This window comes from Vanessa tameamea, chromosome Z (assembly GCF_037043105.1).
Source record: "Vanessa tameamea isolate UH-Manoa-2023 chromosome Z, ilVanTame1 primary haplotype, whole genome shotgun sequence".
Taxonomy (NCBI): domain Eukaryota; kingdom Metazoa; phylum Arthropoda; class Insecta; order Lepidoptera; family Nymphalidae; genus Vanessa; species Vanessa tameamea.
In genome coordinates, this window is record NC_087341.1 from 6,999,717 (window position 1) to 7,022,277 (window position 22,561).

The 22,561-nt window shown below is 30.5% G+C and overlaps 1 protein-coding gene across 5 annotated transcripts in view; it reads right to left on the reverse strand.

Moving 5' to 3' along the window:
• The window catches only part of LOC113402017 (uncharacterized protein), a 47,104-nt gene that overhangs the window by 9,093 nt on the left and 15,450 nt on the right, over positions 1 to 22,561 (reverse strand). For all 5 annotated transcript variants that reach the window (XM_026642154.2, XM_026642148.2, XM_026642140.2 and 2 more), the window contains exons 3-4: positions 11,199 to 11,550; positions 6,853 to 6,988 (exon numbers count right to left, since the gene is read on the reverse strand). In XM_026642154.2, coding sequence (XP_026497939.2) covers positions 6,853 to 6,988; positions 11,199 to 11,550 — 488 coding nt within the window. The remainder of the gene's footprint in view (positions 1 to 6,852; positions 6,989 to 11,198; positions 11,551 to 22,561) is intronic.

The window sequence follows — 22,561 nt, forward strand, 5'->3', positions numbered from 1 at the left end:
AGATTTATAGAGAAAACTGTAATTTTCTCATGATTTAATTTATACAAATATATTAGTCACTTTGTCATATGCTACGCCTGTCCTTATTTTATGTTAGTAGACTTTTTAAATTTATTAAAGGTGAATGATGTCAACGAGTTTAAATAAATAGATACGTAGTATAGAAAGATATTCAATGTTGAGGTTTGTATCGCCCCGGGTGGCCACCAAGTTCCTTGGGTAAATACGCCACTGCCTGCGTCATAAGGAATATAATAAGGTGTATATGCTCTTGCCCTCCAATATTAAATATCAGCGATCCGATACTATTATTATAAGTATTCTACTATTCGGCATATAAAAGTGTTTTTTTTATCTCTATACATGTTATGTAATATATCTAACAATAATAACAATTTGATGATTTCTATAAATTAATTGTTAAATCGATTGCTTCAAAATGTACATTGTTGTCTGACATAAAATACACAAAATGCGCAACAGATTTTAGAATCTGACTGAATCATATTATATTTCTTTAAAACCGAATCATATTAAAACAATCTTTAGCATAAATACTTACTACAAATGTTTAATAAACACATATTTCATATATACTAAAACATTTTACATAATATATACAATAAAATAAACGCATAAATCGTCAGGTTCAAATTCTTCGTTAGAAGATTATATACTATATTATAAGTTGTCGTATTGGTTGATTTTCTTACGGATCATACTAACTGTCTGTAAGAGAATAATAAAATAATTATATTATTTACGCAATTATAAATAAACATAATGAATGAACGAATAACGTAATACAAATATGGAAATTAACTTTTGGAAATATTTAGGAAAAATAATAGGATTCTTATTTTAATGTACGACCTATAATGTTTCCAGAACAAACGTTCGTTTTTCCGTAGTTGATTTTATCTTATATTATTATTTACTAGTAATATTTGTAAGTATTCACATATATTCAATTGGAATATTAAAACATGAAAATAGATATTAATGATTTTCGTTTCTTATAAAAGGTATCTGGGATAATGTTTATCGACAAATGATTAAGTTGGATCATAGCTCGTTAAAGGAAAAGCCAATTATGTAGATAAAAATATAGCTAGTTTTCATCATTGTAAATAAGCAAAATTTTATCCTAACATTAAAAAATAATGATCACTGTGAAAACGATACTACAGTTTTACTAGAAAATAATTTATTTCATAAGTTCTGTGGAATCGTTATTTATCATACTCAGTCCTCTAAGTTAACTGAGCACTGCAAACGCAGTTGGAAAAGTTAGACACCTAACTGATATTGATACTGTTAGATTTGTATTTTATTTTTATTTTTATGGAATTAAAAGTGCATCGTATTTGCAGCGTATTATTTTGAGGTAATGTTACAGAGAGTAAAAATATTATAATTCTACTTTATAGAAATAGTCTTCTACTTGAGGTTAATATGTACATTAAATCTGAAGTTAATAAGATAATCATTTTGGGTCAGTTTTTACTAAGGAGCAATACTTACAGCTGGGTACCGTATATAATAATACTGAATCAGTGGCAATCGTTAAAATAATGAGCCAAAGTCATCACTCAGAATAATTGTTCCTATGGTAACTACAAATGATTGTTATTTTGATATTGCCTTATTATTGTTGGATAATTTGGAGGCGTCGGAATTTGATGAATTGAATCGTCGGTAATAATAGTGTCAAGACTGATTATTTTGTTTTGAAAACGACGAATAAATAAATTATCTATATATATATATAATAAAATTGGAGTGTCTGCTTGTAATATTAAAATAACCGCTTTTTAGTAAATGCATATGTATATACGAGTAAACACGGTACATATACCAAAATAACATTTTTTCAATTTTGGCTGTCTGTTTGTTCCGGCTAATCTCTGGTACGTCTGGACCGATTTTGATCGGATTTTCACTGTCAGATACCTGATGTAACAAGGAGTGACTTAAGCTACAACACTACAATAACTTTTTGTTAAATTCAAACGAGTACGAAGTCACGGGCACAGCTAGTTAATAATATAAAGTAAAATTTGAATAAAAGCTAGTGTTTTTTTAAATATGAATTTAATAAAAATTAGCTAATACCAATAGTCTAAAATTAACTTTGACCTATTTATTAGCTTTTTCAGTTGAATAGAAATAACGAATATCGGCATTAATTAAAAAATTAAAATATATAATGTGAGAAATAACTACAAATATCTTAATTACACAGATGTCACAGACAATAAGCAAAGTACCATAAACATCAGTAAAGTTGTAGTATGTAAATAATATCTCAAACTGTACCTTCGAGAGCCTCGATTGAAAATGTATATTTTTGCACTTATATGTACATATATATGAGACCCATCCATTCAAAAATGAGAAGTAATGATAAAGTTATATAATGTATCCGGCTTCACAAAACTGATATGTCCACCCTGAGGCAAGGTATTCATGCGTATATTAAAACCTATATATATATTATTGTAGTCGAACATAAACTTTATTTCGTTGTGATTACGTTATAGTTTTTGTACTTATCTTTCTTACTATCTAGTTTCCTACTAGTACTACTATTAAGTTTCCACGAAATGATTATTTACAATTGTTATTGTTATAATAATATATACAAAAGTCCTAATATCATACGTGTCCTCAATATCTCTCACGATAATGTTACATAACTTTAGTGATTTTTAATCTAAAATAAAATTAATATTATTAAACAGAAAAGAACCAGCAATTAAATTCAAGGAAATTTAATGTCTGAGATATCGGTTTACTAGTGAACATTTACAAGGAACTCTTCAGAAAAATATGTTTTCCTATATATATTTTATTTTATTGATGCTTAAAATAAGTTTTTGCTTATTTTCAGTATTGTTCATAATTCTGTTGTTAGTTGGTAATAGTTTGTAAAACAAAGGACTATTTCGACGATGTACAAACATGGCATGTGATTTTGATTTGTGATTTTCTATAAAAAACTGACTTAAAAAAATAAATAAAATGTAAATAACCTTTTTAAAAACAAACTTTTATTTAAATGTGCCAAAAAGAAAAATATAATCATTTGACATTTCACACAATTTATATGATATAACACTTGTCGCGAGATTTACTCGAGTACTCGTTTACTTAGTTTGAAATTTATAATAGTGATTAATTATAGTTGATTGAACAATAAAAGTTTTTTTTTTCTTTTTAGCTCATTTAAATAAAAGCTTATTTTTAAAAAATGTTATTTACTTTAAATCTATTTCTTACTTTTTAGTAATTAAACTCGCATTCGCATTCTCATTAAATTCTTTTATTAGATACCCATATTATATGCAAGCACTAAAAACTTACTTTGCCATATTGGTTTTCAGTTACGTTACTTTATTTTTTGACTTGTAAGCCCTGTAATTTGAAACCCATATTGTAGGAATTAATTAAAAAAATATATCCACCATCTTGGGTGTTCGATTATGTTGAATTTAGAATAACGTCACACAATTTACCATAAATTGTCATCCAAACTGAACGTGTATATAAAATTTCAGCTCTGCAAAGATATCTGCTTCAAAATTAATTTTCAAGCTTTAAAAGTCCTCTATATTTAATGAAAAGTGACGTCACATTTTTATTCGACTTATTCTTAGCAAGTCCTTTTATTTGACACCCATTTTGTAGGAGTGTATATTAAAAATAATTGATCCTCCATCTTGAGTAGGCCGCCATTTTAGATTTGACTGAATGAAAACTTGAATAACCATGCATTGTCATCCAAACAACGTGTATACAAAATTTCAGCTCAATGTGTGTCATGTGTCGGGCCGTGATAAAAAACGATTGTCAAATGCGTCCACGAATCAAAGAAGGGTCATTGGTTGTCGGTCAATGTCTTAAAAATCTTGACCTTTGAATCATTGCGCTTTACATTAACAATTGCAAACCACCGACATGGAGTGGACATCACTTTAAATATCTTTTAATTTATCGTAAAATATCGAAAAAATTTAAACTAAAACGTTTAGTATTTCTACAATAACAAACGCATTATGATAAATTCAGTATCAAAAGCGTTTTATTCATGAATGTAACGCTAGCTTCATACGTTTAAATAGAACCATTCAACTGACACTTGATCTATTTATGAAGTTTATATTTAAATGAATAGATGTAAATCTGTACAAAAAGGTCTTCCTGCTTAAACAAATTTATATATTTGATATGAAAATTCTAATTTTTATAACTGAATCGTCTGGTATCTCAAATGGCATATGCATTATTCAGCGCTAAATTCAAAACCTTATATATGATTTGTTTAGTCATTAAATATTTATACTACTAGTTTTTCTAAGAAAATGTCCTGTTATTGATGTATGAAGTCGAAGGTCAGGTCTGGATTTTAATCAATACGTTATTCAAGATATCCGAAAACTCTTATAATCCTATAAATTGGTTTAGTTTAATTAACAAATAGTTGCATTGATTAATTTGAATTGTTAGAATTTAGATTCGATTGACAGCGAGAAAAACAATTTGTTTAACTAATTTTCTTTATGGAGGTGTGTGGAGGTGACTTTATACACGTGTTACGGAATATATCCACGAAATGGTTTCTTCAAAATGTTTTCCAACGCCGTAGAATGTTACATAAATTGTTAATGTAAATTAGTCGAATGAATTTTTGTAATCTATTAAATGGAAGTTATCAAGTTTATTTTAATAAAGTGTAATATGAAAAGATTGTTTTAAACTCAACTTTAAGTACAACCCACATCATAATTAATGGGGTTTGTGCAAGCTCTTCTGGGTAGGTTCCACCACCATCATATATTTTACCACCAAGCAACAATATAATATTATTGTGTTCCGGTTTGAAGAGTGGGTGAGCAAGTGCAATTACAGGCACAAGAGACATAACAACTTAGCTCCTAAGGTTGGTCATTCAATTACTTTTTGCTTAAAATTTTAAAAATAATTAAAAAATATTAAGTTTAAATTTTTAATATTCCTGAACATAAATGTTCACGGATCTGGAAATCCCGAGGTAACGAGAAATCTTGGCAGAATTAATTATAAAGGATTTTCAATCTGCAGTGCATCTGACAGGAGAGTAAAGGGATTAAATACGCTACGTTGGCGACGAAAGTACTATCCGAGATTGAGGGCAGATAATAACATGTTACTGTATCATTAATATAATGAAATATAAATTGACATATTATTTCATATTATAATAATATGCAAACATTTAATTAATAAAGATATATTTATCAATTTTATATTTCGTTAGAAGCAAACGATATTGTGGTTGAAAATATCCTACTATTAAAACATTTAAACAGGTATACGTTATAAGCTACAAAATGCCTAGGCTTAAAAAAAAAATAAGTCAAAATGTTTTAAATTAACTAAAACCGGCAGTTATTTGTGTATTGATTAACAACAGTAATACATGTTTTTCAGTAAAAGTTACACATGTTATTGTGGCACCTGTGGCACAACGAAGTTTCCCTTTAACTGCATTAGCCAAACGTCACTCAACTATAAATGGCCCGGGAAACGTTTGAAATTGAAGCTGATAGCATATTTCCGACGGCGACCGCTACTAGATTGAATATAAAATTTTGATATCTGCCCTTAATACAATTACACACAATTATTTTTATTTAAAATTTTCAGTTTTAATAAAAAGTATATCTTAAAATTCAATCAGATTTTTCAAAAAAGAATTCGTGTATAGTTCGTAAATTATAAAATATGTATTCTCAATCAAATATTATTTGATGATTAAAATGTAGGCAATAAGAACAGTATTATTTATGATTCAGGACAAATACATTTTATATAAAAGCTAAAATATTCAATACCTAGCTGTAAGAACGCGCAGACTGTTTCAAAAGGAATACGACGTCATCTGTCTTATTATCGTCTCGGATGTAAGTTTGATACTCGCCTGCTCGAGTCTTTTTAATTATACAAACGGCACGTAGTTTAATAAGATTTTAATAACTCCAAGGAAACGCACACGAATGTACGACTTGAAACAAAAACTTATCAAGTAAAACTTGTTCAACTATATATTAAAGACATTTCACCGTTTGAGTTGAAACTTCAACGTAATAGAAAATGGAAGCAATTCATCAACCTACATTTCCTTTCAAGAGTTTCACGATATTGAAAGACGAATTGCACTTGCTTTTTATGGCTTCGAGTGTATATGAAAATGTATTTTATTTCTTTGTAAACACGTGACTTTAGTGTCAATACTTTTAAGTAATTGGAATGCTTTGTATTTAATTACATTAAGTTAAATATTATATTTATGAAGTAAATTCAGTTATGACAGACACTACGCTCGAAATTCTGACAATTTTTCATGTAAAGTATTGAATATTGGGTTTTATAATATAAATGGATTACATATTGCAGTCTACGTTCTGCTTATTAATATATTATATCGTGATGATTATGTCTTAATGCAATTCATTTGTAATTGATTGAAGAACGTTATTTTCCTTCGATGACCGTTATAACAATTCCAAGCAAATTTACGTAACTGTTTTTCATCAAAGCCTCCATAAAAAATGTAAGACAATTTAAATGTGTTATATACATAATAATTTAAATGTTTAATTTCAAATTCACAGTCATGCTATGAATACTAAATATAATACGAAGTATATTTGATTAAACGATTAACCAAAGGAATAAGAAGGGGGAAATTGCCTTCGTTTAGGTTTATATAAAATATATAATAAACATTAAAAAAATAACAGTAAATCAAATGAAACATGGGAAAAACGATGCATATGTTTTATGAAAAAAAAAGAGAATTGTACTCACAATCCAGTGCGAAGCCTCTCCAGATTGCCAGCAACGAGCGCTTTATTTTTACTCAAGTTAGGATTTTGCCGTATTTGACGAGGTTCAACGACAGAGTCTAGTTCCTTGCGTTGCTCGACCGCAGGTTGAGGAGAAACTAAAAAAACATATCATTAGGCATCGATTCTTATATACAAAACATACAATATTTATGTCCCTTTTTATGTGTGGTTTAAATAGTTTAAAGATTGTGTATGATATCATTAGCATAGGTCACAAAAATCAAATTAATCTATCGATAAAGTATTTGATATAGCCATACATAAATATATCGATATTTGATAAAAAAATATTTAAATACTTTCAAACTTATAATACTTAATTGAAATGGCAATCTCTTTTGTGGTTACCATTTACGTGAAGACTAACCAACACGGTTATTATCTATGGCATGCATATACTGTCAAACATATGTAAATGTCAAATAAATCATTAGAAATATAAGTGACGGTTTTGGTAAATTTAACTTAAATTGTCACATTAAGCTAATATAATTTTATTGAACATAAAATAATTTATAGAGAAATATATAAATTGTGATATATATGTTCAGATCAAATTTCGAAAAAAGCGGAATTGTAACGTCACGCCGAACGATAAGCCATTGCAGACCATAATATAATAAAAATGTTTCAGATTGAAATTATTCTGATACAAAAAGATAATCTTTTCCGTCCCCGAAATGGCCAGTGGCCAGAAGGAACGAACATTAAATGAAGATTGCATATTTAAACCCGTAACAACTATTTAGTTTTCATGTGCTTAATTTGTTTAAATCCTCATCGGGAAATCATTGGAACGTATTGGATCAGCGATGTCTTCTTTTCTCTTCTCCTCAAGCTTAGGAACGCATTTGCCCAGCAGTGGGACTTTTACAGGCTTTTACTTACTATCACTGGAGATGCATACGTTTTTTATCGATCATATATTTCTACTACGAATAAAATAATAGTAAAATATTAAAATTTCCCCTAACGGGAGTTACCATATAATCAGAAGGTTTTAGTAATTTGTGTTTAGACTTAGTAACCATAATAGCAAGAATGGCATTTGTATTCTCATCGAGAATTGTTCCATGAATATTACAATTATTTGTAAAGTTAACACACAATATAATAAACGGAGGATGCGAATACGTCATCAACTCTCCGTTGCAGAGCAAGAACTTTGAAAAGCGCAAAACAATAGAAAATAATCAACTTAAATGCAATTAATAACTGTACTTAAGTAATAACGACATGAAAGACCTCGTACGTAAGAAAAACGGCTACAATGCGTTAAGTGTGGTAATAAATAGTTCATTTTTTAAATGAAAGTCGATAAATTAAATGCTTGCTATAACCCTCAGCTTTTGTTCATTTTTAAAGTCATACTTTACTTAGAGAACTGTTAAAACTGTCTACTATTAAGAGACACCCAGTTGTTATGTGATATTCTTCAGCTTCGAAAAGTAGTCGTATTACGGTGTAGTTCAATATAATAGATACATATTTTCTCGTTTTATAGCAAATTGTAAAAGCGAATTATATCATTTAATAAATATAATCGTTTAAATTGAATAATTGACTTACTAATTATTATCTTCAATCAATTGCATTAGTTGAATACTTGCAATTAGGACTTAAACGGTAAGATATACGTCATTGACCTTGTTCGATTGGGCGTTAACGATCTGCCGCGCGGAAACCACGCTCCCTGTCCATTCAGCACAGTATCGGGCCGTATGCATGATTTAATAGACAGCGGGGTAGAAAGCGAATTGTGCGTTTCGCTTTCTTAATAAACGATTATGCAAATAAAGCTAAAGGATATCAATAAATCGTGTGATAGTTAGTTTAGGGAAAAAAGCTAATAATAATCAATTCAGAGATTTTTTGCAATATTATTATTCTGAACAGATTTTTTCACTTGTTGGTAGGGTTTTGTGCAAGCCCGCCTGGGTAGGTACCACCCACTCATCAGGTATTCTGCCACCAAACAGCAATACTTATTATTGTTGTGTTCTGGTTTGAAAATTGAGTGAGCCAGTGTAACTACAGTAGTTATGCCCAAGGGAAAATAAAATATTCGTTCCTAAGGTTGGTGGCGCATTGGCGATGTAAGGAATGGTTAATATTTCTGACAGCGCCAGTGTCTATGGGCGGGGGTGACCAATTAACAAAACTTGGTCCATTTTCGAATAAATTGATACAAAAGATGATTCCGGGAAATATTTTCCATTCAACGTCTTAAGTTCAATAAATATTAGTTATCAAATCTTTAAATTATTTGTTGAGCAACACATTTTGGTCAACTATAATTGCTCCATTTGATCAGATATTAGATAAAATTTAAATCAATAATAACGTAAATTTATTAAATGCATAATCGTTTTTAAGTTCGTAAAATTATAATTCTTAATTGTAATTTGACTTCAGCATTGTCCTATTTTACTATACAAATATGAAATACTAAGAGAGGTAAACATATAATAAACAAACCAACTGACAGACAAAATGAATCGACTAATACTCGAAAGCAGAATAATGTGAGCTTCTGCGAAACCAATACTGCAAATGTTAATCCCGAGCTGATTAACGTAGAATCCCAAAGGATTTCAACTACGGAGCGTCAAGTAGTTCTTTCACGTAATCCTTTGAAGCTAATCAGTTAAACTGTCTAAACTAACTATAAGTGTGGCTTAGGAATATAAATTAAACTGTCTATATCATATTTACTATTTTGTTGAGACACTTCATTTCTATATAAAATTTAAACAGAATACTAATATTTTCAGAGCACAAAGCGTAGGAACATTTTCAAAGCACTGATTTTATTTGCTATTGACATCAAAATGTCACTCCGACCAGACAGCGATATCTGCCTTGGGATTAGACATTCCATTTCCTGCTTATAGCCGTCATTTCATGATCTGATAAGCTTTATTGAATCGACAAAACGTCTTCGAGATATATTATGAAGAATCGAACATAGCCATAATAATATTTTCTACGCAAATCTAAATTAAAGAAAATTGAACGTAAATGTTTTAACGTCTAAATAAAAGATATGTTTTCAATTACCGATGATATAATTCACTGAGTGAAGTATTTATTGTCAAATTTATAAATCTTTATTTCTTACAAGAACTTAATACATTAAAAATGAACTTATGCACCGGTAACAAAAAAAAAAAGTTTTGTAATAATAATTGTCATTAATAAATAGTTATACAATATTAGTTGAATACTGTTAAAGACAAGTATAATTATAATTTTTCTTTAACACATAGTTTTAGTTTATTTTTAAATATATTATAGGTTTTTAAAGCTTATCACATTATTTGGCATATTATTGAATAAATGAGCTCCCATGGGATATTTAGACTTTAGTTACTATTGAAGAAATAAACACAGCGCACTTCGAAGGAGTGTAAAGCGCCGTATTTATTGGAGGACCACTCTCGTAGTTGACTAACAACGTTCCTTGTTTGGCTTGGCTTGGCTACATAATGCAGGTACGCATCGAAACAACTGTATCCGGTTAACACCTGCGTTGGCTTGCATGAAAGTGGACCGCTTCGCCTAATTACCTAGCGATCAATGTAAGGGTCGAATCGCCTTTACCACCGCCAGGGGGGCGACAATGAACACGCTCGGATAGCTCGATGGTTGGAAGACCAAAGCTTCACTTCTTTTACAAGCACAAGAATTAACGCCTTTTTACGTGTTTGTATGTAATTATGAATAATTTACCTTGAATATTAGAGATGCGAAGTCATAAAACAAATAGGTTTATGATAATGATTGTTTGTAAAAAGGTTTGTCCTTTTAAAATATTCATCGTACTTGTGTGATTCCATCGTTAGCTGTCTGTTTGAAATCGTTTTATTGAAATAACGATAGTATGGACGTTTATTCATTTGTTTTTACCATCGGGTTGGAATAATATAAACTTTATGAATTGGTCGAGGTGATGACAGCTCAGTATCATTATTTTCGTAGCGTTCTGATTGCGTCTAGATGACCTAAACAACGATGTTTTTAATTCGCTATGATTATCTGATAGGTCCATATCAAGTCTCCGAATAATATATTCTTGCTCAAGTTTCAACTAGCGTGTATACATACACAGTTAGAATTTATAACACACCGTTTATAGATTCCAGTAAAAGGATCCATGAACAAATAGTAAGCTCTCACACAAAAAGTAAATCACTAGAAACGAATATAACTAATCTCAATATTTATTATATTGCTTGTTTAAGAACTTCAGAGAGATATGTAAGACAATTAAATGTGTACAATAATAAGTCTTTTTTTACTTACTTGTCTTTAAATCAGTTGTCTTTTTGTAATATCCAGAATCAAAAGGTGTCATAGCGAAAGATTTTTTGAGACCACTGGCGTTCAAAAGTGGGGCGGGTTGGTCTTGTTTTTCATCAACGCTATCAGACTCTTGGTCTTCTTTCTTTGGTTTATCCTCAATAAATTGAAGGGGATAGTTTCCTAAGTCTTGGGTAGGTTTCTGTTTAGGGTAGCGATGAGAAACAGGTGGCTTCTTCAGCATATTAATCATGTAGTTTGGAGGTGTCTCGTTAGGAATCCAACGCGGGTATTCATAATCGTATGGGTTCGGCTCAATTTCTTGCATTTCCATTTGATTAATGATGTTTATTTCCTGTGCAAAGAAAACAGTAGGTTAATATTGTAGGTTGGTAAATTATGTCCCGAAACATTGTGACAAAATTATTTTAATTTATATTTGTATATTACATTCAATTAAATAGGAAAAAAATATTAATAATAGTACCAGCGTAAAGAATTGATATTCACTTATATTAAAAATAGTGATCCAATATTAGATATACAGCAATAAATGAAACGACTTTTGTTCTCTATGGATAGATAAGGATGATTGTCGCCATCCGGCGCTCACGGCCAAGGAGGTGAGGGCTGAGAACGAAAATATTTAACTACTTAACAAACGTGCTAGGCTTTGTTAAATGCTAGTGAGCTATTTAATTAATTAACGGCCAGTGAAAGATGATTACACGTTTCTACATAAATATAAGGTTAAGGTCATGCGTGCTGATAAACTGAAACGTGTCATTACTATCTTTAAACATGTTAATAATACCCTAGGGATTTATGCGTACGTTTAATACGTATAAAGTTCGTAAAATGTTATTATATTCGGTCCGCTAAAATAATTGTATTTATAGTAATATTATCCAAAACTTTATCATTTTTATCGTAAAAGTTTTTTTTTGTGATATAAGTTATATAGGGTATAGGTATTTATGGGTGGGCAAATGGGCCACCTGATGGTAAGTGGTCTACATCTGGTGGTGGTGGCCACTTACATAGACAATGTCCCTGTGAGAATTATTAATTATTCCTTACATCGCCAATGCGAAACGAAATTTGATAATTAGGATTTTATGTCTCTTGTTCCTATAGTAACACTGGCTCACTCACTAACACAATTATACAAAGAATTGCTGTTTGGCGGTAGAATATCTGGTGTATGGGTGGTACCTACCCAGACGGGCTTGCACAAAGTCTTACCATCGATAAGTGGTACAATATAATTACATTAGGATAATAAAATGTCTGATTAAAATAAAGAGAAAAAGTTGTGTAAATGGAACTCAGAAAATTTAATGAAAGTAAAGTTATACTTTTAAAATGACGCAAGTACAAGGGGTGGTTGAAATTATTTCCATTTAGCTCTCCATTTGTTTTTGGTTTGAAGGTTTTTAAGATATAAAAAATTGAGCCCGCAGAGGTTTTTCTAGAGCTCAGCGATAACAGAGACATGTTTAAAAACTTTATCAAACGTTATTCTTTCAGAAATCAAAACGAAATCATAAAATTTCCATATTTCATACTTTAAAATGTAAATATCACTAATAGAATGTAGTATTGTATAACGGTTGAAGGGCAAGTGAGCCATTGTAAAAACAGCCGCAAGGAACATAACTTTTTATCAGATCAGGTACATAACCAAAGACTTTTGTAAACGCTTTTCGAAATAAAACTTTCTAACTTTCTAACTTCAAGCTTAAGAATATCTTGACAGACAAAAACTAATATTATTTTGCTTATCTGTGCCAGGATTTAAACTTCGAACTCCAAGACCAGCATTATAAGATAGTATTTATAAAAAATAATCAAGTCAATGTGATCGAGTAGAGTACTCAAGTCAAATAAGATTAATCGAGTGAAAAACCTCGAAGTATTTAAATATCGGTATAGTTGTCCTCGCTACCTTATAATTAAGGAAGCCAAACGTCCAGTTAGGGGAGGTTAAATCAAGTTGTGTGGGTGTCTTCCCCCCCCCCCTTCTGTCAGATAAAATTAAGTAAATACGGAATAGTTAAACTAAGTTTACTAATGTTCTAATTATAAGAACACGTTAGATAAATATTTGAGACGACATATCTATATATGCATTGTTTTAATAATAATGTAATAATGTTAACCTTTCTTCACTAAACTTGACATTTAATATAACGTATTTTTAAAATGTAAATACGAGACTTCTTCCTAGATATTGAATGTCATTGGTTTTCATATTTTTTATTTATTTTTAAAGGTGTTTATCGAGAAGAACATTTTTATTTCACCGCTGTTATTGGATATATTTCCAAGAATTATTATAATTTTTGCTTTGAATTATATTTTTCTTATTATATATCAGAGACATTTGTAAAGAGACTTGTCACACATTATTCTTTCAGAATTCATTTGTAGATGAAAATGAAATTATAAAAATGTCATGTCATGATCTGGTGTTCGTAAATGAATGTAATGTTGTAAAACAATAACCGCTTTATACTAGGAAATGGAATTGTAATATAAATTTAATAAGTATATAAGGATAGAATAAGGATACGGTATTAGAGTAACGCCATGAAATTATACATTTTATGACTTATCAAAAATTGAGCTTAAAAGAGAGTAATTCCTAATGTTGATTTAATGATCTGTAGCTTGAGAGATTCCGAGAGTTTTCCAATATTAAAAATTACCAACCAGCATGCTTGCTATGTAACAAACAATATTTAATCGTCGCGTTCAGCAGCCTATACATAATCCAAGGAAAGATGAATCTAATAATAAGTAATAGAGCTATATTCTAAAAAATAGGACACAAATTATGATGATTAACGTAATTGCCTCTGATTAAGGTCAGGGAAAGTTTTTATTTTTACCATAAAATAAAATCTCACCGGTACATATATGTACCTAAAATAATAAAACTCACTGTGTAACTTTCTATTATATAAAAAGTTAAAAAAAATAACTTGGTTTGGTAAAGTTATATTCAAATAGTTTAAATAGTTTTATGTATATTAGGGGCTAGATTAAATATTATAAAATGTAACATATCAAATAACATTTAAATGATGCAACAAAAATATTTATATTAATGTCACATTACCTCAAAAGCTTTGGATTCATATAAGCTGGATTCAAATGCGGTGAGCGTTTGCAGTGTACCATTATATAGTCGTTGATAACATTGAACCTCGCGCTAATTAAATTATTCGCGCTGAACACGGTTGCGTTTGAAAAGTCATATTCCAACTAATATATGTCGCATTCGCAGATTAGAAATAGACTATATACCACAAACAGTTCATCAAAGCGAACATTAAACAGGGCACTACCAGCTTCAATAGCAAAGGTGTCAAATAAATTAAAAAAGGTTTGAATGTATGTAATAATTATAATGATGATGTCCGGCCGATTTAGTTCAACATAAAACAACATTAACTGCCTTTAAATATCCCACTGCTGCGCTGAGGCCTCCTCTCCCTTTGAGGAGAAGGTTTGGAGCAGGGTTTATTCCAGCACGCTGCTCCAATGCGAGTTGGTGGATACAAATGTGGCAGAATTTTGTTGAAATTAGATACATGCAGGTTTTCTCACGATGTTTTCCTTCACCGCCGAGAACGAGATGAATTGTAAACAATAATCAAGCCTGGGTGCTTGGCTGGATTTGAATCCGCAATCATCTCCATCTCGGCACGATTTCACGGACGCCAAATTCATGGGGGACTAGTCAACTACGAAGGACATTTTATAGCGCACAGATGAGTGCGCAAACACAGGTGCACTCTCTTTTCCGTCACGCTCATAACCCAGAACCTCGCGAGCTGTGGCCTTATATTAAGCTATTAGACCAACGAGGCAGTCAATAAAATATTTTGATACCTAACAGAAAACGTTGGATTATTTTTTGCATAGAAGAAAAAGTTCGTCTTTTTTTCAAAGTCATCAAGTTAAATTATTTTTTGTTAATATCAATATTCATTAAAGAAATATTTATTTTCTGATTAGAAAAAATTAATGAATCAAACGCCTCGAACGTTTCGGGTGCGAAATTAATGATAAGCATTAATAATGATATGAAATAATTTTACTGAATTTATGAAATAACAAAAAAATATATATTAATTATAACATAGTATATACGATGCTTAAATATTTACCTTGTATATAAAATGTTTGGAATTTTAATAACGACATACCAAATCGAGCCATGTGATCATGAATTATTCAATTCAATTTGAATAACTGTTGTGTATGGTAATTGTGAGTGTGTATTGCTAAAGCCTAGGTAAATTCACAGGTAATCCTAGGTACAATCCTAGGTACAGGCACGGGGAACAAGAACAAACACATGCCTTACCCAAACCAATTGGAGCCGATCCAGCTCGCTACAGAGTGCAGTTCTTTACAATTACTAACATACGTGAACGGCTTTAATTTTCTAATTTTAGCATTAAATTTATAACACGCAAATAGCGTGTCATTTCTTACTAAGAAATTAAAACGAATAAAGTAGGTAAGTAAAATATTTTTCTTATGAAGACATCGTAAAAAAAGATTTCAAGAACTGCCGCATCGATCAAGGATTAAATCAGTTAGTATCAACAATGAGGTATACACCGTTTTGTCTAGCATCACTTATACGCATAATTCAATCAATTTTAATATCTTCATATTGTAGTTCGATAAAGTTGAAAGTTGTACTAAAAAAATATTCTATTCCTCATTATACCTTTTGTGGTATAATATACCATAAGAACTATAAATGATGAAAATTTAGAAGAAGAACCGACAAGAGACCGCTGAAAATGAACACATAAATGCAAAAATAGCCAAATATCAATTTATATGAGACTATTTTGTTCAATAGAATGAAATTAATGACAACGCTTTCTTTACTTTCTTATGAAAGAAAAGGTTCTAAAAAAATCGAGAACATTCAGTGCAATGAATCGGTGTCGACTTAAGTTTCAATTATGATTTAATCTAATAATTTTAATCCCACAAACAATGTGAAGGACTAATAAAATGCGTGATTCAACAAACGCTAATTAATATCATGTGGGGAAAATAGGGAAAAAATAATGTAATATTATCGTTGAAGGAACTAAATCATTTTTTTTTAACTATTTATTTTGCCATTAGGTGGAAGATATTATTCATAAAGCCATTGATTTTAAATTTTTTCAATAATTATTATCATGCTGCCCGTTCATATTGAGCATTACCCAAAACAGTTCGGACATTATGAATAATACCAAATTAATCACTTAAATCAGATCCATGCACCACTAAAGCTTCGCGCGACGTCATCGTACGTCGAAAAATGACCTAATCGATTTTCCTACAATTAGATTAACGTAGCAGTATCTGGCCTACTCCGATTCTGTGCTTGCACTATATAAATGACATAGCGTTAATTGTAATACTAAAAACTTCAAAATATTTAAGTGATATGTAGAATTGTTTAATTTTCCATTTAAATTATTCAAAGTGTTTTTAATGTGTTTTTATATGAATCCCTTTGTTATATTTTAAGGCCCTTTAAGGCCTTAGTCTATTTTTAACGCTAATGTTACTAATATGTTTGTAATTGCAGCTAATACAATTTAACATGATAAACAATACATATATGTGCGTTCACTTGGTCACAAATTGCTTTATAATTATAGTTTTGAACTTGCACAAACACTGGTATTGACTGAAAAATTGACATTAGAAAAATATATTGAATTGCTGTGACAAATTATTTTATATCCTAGTAGTACATTAACATACGTTATTGTTTTACTTGGTAGTAGGGCTAATATCAGTACTCAGTATTATTGATAGTCGTTTTTAAGGGTGAGTGTGTGGGTGTACAATCATAAATGTAAAATTGGAAACTTAGTTAGTTTGTCTATCACTTACTTTGTTGCCAATTGTTAATGTAATATATTATGTTTCGCAATAAATACATAAAATAAGAAAATTACCTGAAAGTAGACCGTAAGTTTGTATAAAATTTCTATTCATAACTGGCTTAGATCATATTATTAAAAACCGCAAAAATTTCCAAAATAATTCGACGACTTCACTTTAATTTATATGAGTCAAAACTGGAATATTGAATAATATCTAAATAAATTTATAAATTGAATTATTTTTTATTATTTTGTACTTGTAGGTTGAATGAAGAACTGTGAATTCAATTCAAATATACTATATTCAAGTAGGTTTTTACAAGCGTTTTTGAATTGCCGTTTCACAGAACTTTATTAAACTTTTTGCTACCACAGATTCGGAATGAAGATTCTACCGAGAAGAACCGGCAAGAAACTCAGTTGTCAGCCTGTAGGACATCCATGGAAACTAAGTGCTGATGGGCGGCGTTGTCGATTTACGACAGATACTGCCAGTTTAGAGAGAGTGGTATACTAACAGATAAAATAAAAGCAAGCCTCAAGATATTGCCATAGTGGTCTAAGTCTTCGTCTTAAAACGTGTCAACTGTAAAACGACCACTAATCAGGTATCTGCAAATTGGAGAGCGTTGTTTGGAATCGAAGGCAGATGGAAAAATTATATTGTCCTACTACATTTCCTATTCAGTGACTTTGGCGGATGAACTAATCACCTACGTGTTCCCAATTTGGAGGAGTAATGAAGAGTGATGTCGCCAAAGCACTCTTGGGAATTTGGTTTTCAGAAATGATATATATAAAATATAAACTGTATAATATGATTTAATAAACGCTGCTGTTTATTTTATAAAACCAACTGCTTTAACAGTTGAGGAATATTTGTATTGATCTCAAAAATAACCTTAGAGAAATTTTCAGGCCCATTATCGAGTCATCGCCATCACATAGCGTTGTTTAAATTGATATCGACTCAAAAGCGCTGGATCAGAATTTTTGTATCCAATGTGGGTAGTTTATTTATATATGGAGTGGATTGTTTTATAACATGCCTGTTTCGAAGTAAATATTTTTTTGTATTGTATGGAGTTGACTTTCATTGATAATGGCTCATTAAATGCACACAAAATAATTATAATGCACGATACATACCGATCCTTGCATCTAATGCGTTACACAATTTGCTGTTTTTGAAGAAAATGCTATTATTATGGATGACAACGCTCGCCCCGAATATTCCGTAATTGTTGAAGCGTATATTCAGAATTTCACCGGGCGGGATGCGTCGTTTGGATTGATCAAAGTAAAAAAGCTTAAGGTCTCGACCTCAATTCAGTTGCATGATGTCTGGTCCGCAGAATATATGAAGGAGCTCAATAATATTACTGTCACGGAGAGAGCTACTTCAAGAAACCGTTAGATATATTCAGGAAAACATATTAATTTAAAAAAATATGATTTTGGTGAATTTGGAATAACGAAACAAACATATATTTTCGTTCAATAATTAAATACGTAAATACTGGTAATTATAAATTCAGTTCGAGTTCGACACTTCAATTATAATCACCCTTTATTAACTATAAAAATATTGTACTAATATTTGTCTCAATAGTTCTAAAACATTAGGAACATCTGAAGAAATTTTAAACTATTTGGTACCTAATCAACAACAAAAATAAAACCCAAGCTACCAAAATTAGAACCGTTCCGAAAATGAATCGATAATACAAAACGCTACAATTTATCGATTCGTTTGGACGACACATTTCAGCATCCTCTGGGGTTAATAAGTGCAATAAATTCGAAGATAAAATTAACGCTATATTATATATAAATGGTAGAAAAATTATTACAAAATGGTTAATATTTTTTATTGAGCTACATATATAAGATTCAAAATGAAAATATTTGAATTAAAAATGACTTTTTTTTTGTACTCTTACAATAACAACGACGACGTTTAAGTATTCATTAATTTCTGTTTATTCTAGAAAAAACATATACATCATATCTCTATTTACCAATACTATTTTCAGTCTAGCCGTTTCAAAATGAGGCCTGAGAAGTTAGTTACTGTTTTTTTTATTAAGACTTGTTACATTTACCCTATTATTTAATAATATTTTTACACTCAAATTAAATTTTACAACAAAAAATTGTGGTCCGATGTTATAGGCTTCTAACAACTATCGAATTTATTTATACAGTGAAATAGTTATTCGTTAAGGGTTTTTTTTATAAACTTCGAGAGTATTTTAAAGTATTGGCAATAATTATGCTCCTTTATGATCCAACAAACAAGTTCAACCGATGAAATCCTTAAAATCATTCGTCATAGCCGAAATTTATTTTCCGTATGTAAAGATATACAATTTCTAAAAAATATAATATTACGAGGAAAATGTCTGTAAAGTATGGTAGAAAATAAATGATCCTTTAATTAAAATACATTTTGTGTTCAAAACGATGTTACCGCGAAAAGTAGTGGACTAAGGCAACTCATAAATCTTGGTTATTTGATATCCTCTATACTCTTACACAATTCTTAACACTATACTGGTTAACTGTTAAAATTAATCGGAGTCGAGATCAGTGGCCTCCAGAAGTTGGCGGATTGTGGGAGTGGGTGTGGGCTGGTCTTGCTTGGCGGACACGACCAAGGCCTCCTACATCTGTCAGCCTTTAAATATACATGGGTAAATAGAGCAACGCATGAGGTGGGGAGCTCGCGTATCTTGCTCATGGAAGACAGCCCGAATAACCACACCTTGACTCCGTAGCCTCTCGGATCCGTACAAAAGACGACTAACTGTAATTATTTTCAAATTAATATTACATCTTTAGCACGTCACTTATTTGATGTGAAGTCCAAGTCTAAAATTGAAATTCAAACTAGCAAGTGTTCAACTTGCAATAGCAACAACAAAATAGGACACAATTGTATTATGAGTAAGGAACAATTAAGACAAGAATACAACACATCGGCGATAAAATATTCCTCCGTAAAACATAAAAAGAAACGATAATTGTATTAATTCAATAAGTCAAATAACAATTCTGTGTTTTGAAATAGAAGTTAATATGTAACAAAATTTAAATCTAATTTTGATTTGTAAGCTACTTGTTCCTATCGATAAATACGCGTATATATATCTGCGAATAATTTTACGTTAAAAGCTAATTGAATAACTATTGAAATATAATACATCAACAGTATGCTAGATTTACTGCACAAAATTTATGTTTAATTTCTACGTAATTAGCGCGCTCGCCCGTTTATTAATAACGCATATTATGAAGCGGTTTTGCCGGTTATTATATTGCTTAAAGTCGAGTCTCCACAAAAGGAACTAATTTTATCGCAACAAAAAGTCTTAGAATATTGTAAATAAATGTCCAGAATTGAGTTTTCTATTTCAGTAACCGTTGATTCTATTCCGTTTTAGGTGTTAATTGATTCAAATTTTGATACGCAGTTAAGAATTTAAATCTAAATTTTAATTTTCGATTACTTATATTGATTTCAATTTAACAACTTTATAATAAAAGCCAGTGAGTTTGAGAAGAATTGCAATCGGAGGCAAAAATAGAAATTTCCAATAATTGCAGTGGAAACGCACCTTAATATTATGATAGTATCTACTATACCCGGGAGCTTTATAATGTTCAAAGATGCTATGTAAGATTAAGTTTGCAGTTATAGTTAGTATTGTATACAGACAAGATCCATAAATGAGTGTAGACGGAACTTAATTTATTTATATGAATAAAGTGAAATAAATGACAGAGCTCGTAGATCTTAAACGAAGGTCTTTGTTTTAATGTGTTTAGGCTTGATAGAAGACAAGATGAAGAAACAAGCTTTTGTCAGATGAAATTCTGCAAGTATATCCACCTTTTCTTTTAAAACCGCCTTTGTAGGTACCACTACCTCAGCAATTATTATATTGTGGTGTTCCAATTGTATTGGTTTTGTTTGGTGTGGTGGTAAAAAGGACGTAACATCACAGATTGATGGTGCTTTAATGATTGGCTAATCGGCGGAGGTATCCACTTACTATCAGGTAACAAATGCCGGTCAGGCTTCCTGTTACAAATTGATATACCTTAGTATATGTACAAATGATCGTACGAGGCTTGGATCAGATCCTACGAAAAAACATTGGAAACATTGGAAAGGTGAAACAGTAGTTATGTTATGAAAACATCTTAACTCTTTACTTAAAAAAAAAAAAATGTTAAATAATGATGATGATACAATAAAAATTAAAAAAATATATATATCACAGATCATAGAATTCATGTCAACTGATGAATACCAACGAATTGTATCTTCCAAAAGTTTTAAACAAAATCAAGAATAATAATGAGTTTTTAATATGGGACATTTGAAAACAAAACGCGTTTTTATACAATGGGCGTATCATTGAAATTTGCTAACTAAGCCTCTATGCTTTCGTAATTTGAAAATGCATATTCAACATGCATTTTCACATTGTGATTTAGTACAATATCCATGAGACTGGGCTAATTATCCACGTCGTGTTTTAATGGATTATTAAGTTCATTTGCCATACGTGTCAATCATCAACCGTAATTCGATTTCGTCAACTAGGTGACGTGCGACGAATACTGAATTGTATTTGATACGAGTCAGACTTAGTCTTGCACTGCTTTATGCATTAACATCGAATAGTATATAATGTATATGTCAGCGTAAAATTGTAAATACCGTTAGATTATACAATCTACCTCGCGAGATTGTAAACTGTTGAAATGTGTGTGTTTGTGAACCGTAACATACTACATACAATTTAACGCATAATTTCGGTAGATTATAATCTATCGAAGTACGTAATTTCAGTTAAATTATAAATACTAAACGAACCTAACCGAAATATCATAAACTAACGAAATTTTTGACGTTTTATTTTGAGTTAATACACCGTCCACAATATTTCGTTCACAATCTAGCGGTATTTACAATTCTACGGTGATATATATAAGTCATTTATATACATATGAAAGGTAAACATTAAAATTATCTTTAAATACCATTATTTGTTCCAATATATTGTTTAAAAGGTATTTTGATACCGAAATCATTGACGCCCAGTCGTTGATACATATATAGTTAACCAGATATCATGAGACTTTATGTATTGACAAAGTCGTGGTGGTCGCCTATTGTTGTCAAGAAAACAATGACTGTTACTCACTTGTCTGATTATCGTTGCTCTGTTGAGGATATTTTAATACAAGGTAAAATTAATTCTAAATTGTCCTTTGTATTGTAGCTGTGTTATCTCCCTTGAGAGTATCCAGAAATGTTTAATATAATTAGTTATTTTATTGGCTCATTCTGAGCCTTAGTCGTCAATTTTAATGTGCCAAATAGGTCTTATTAATTAGTCTAGCAAGTTCTTTGTTTCGAGGCTGAGTGAA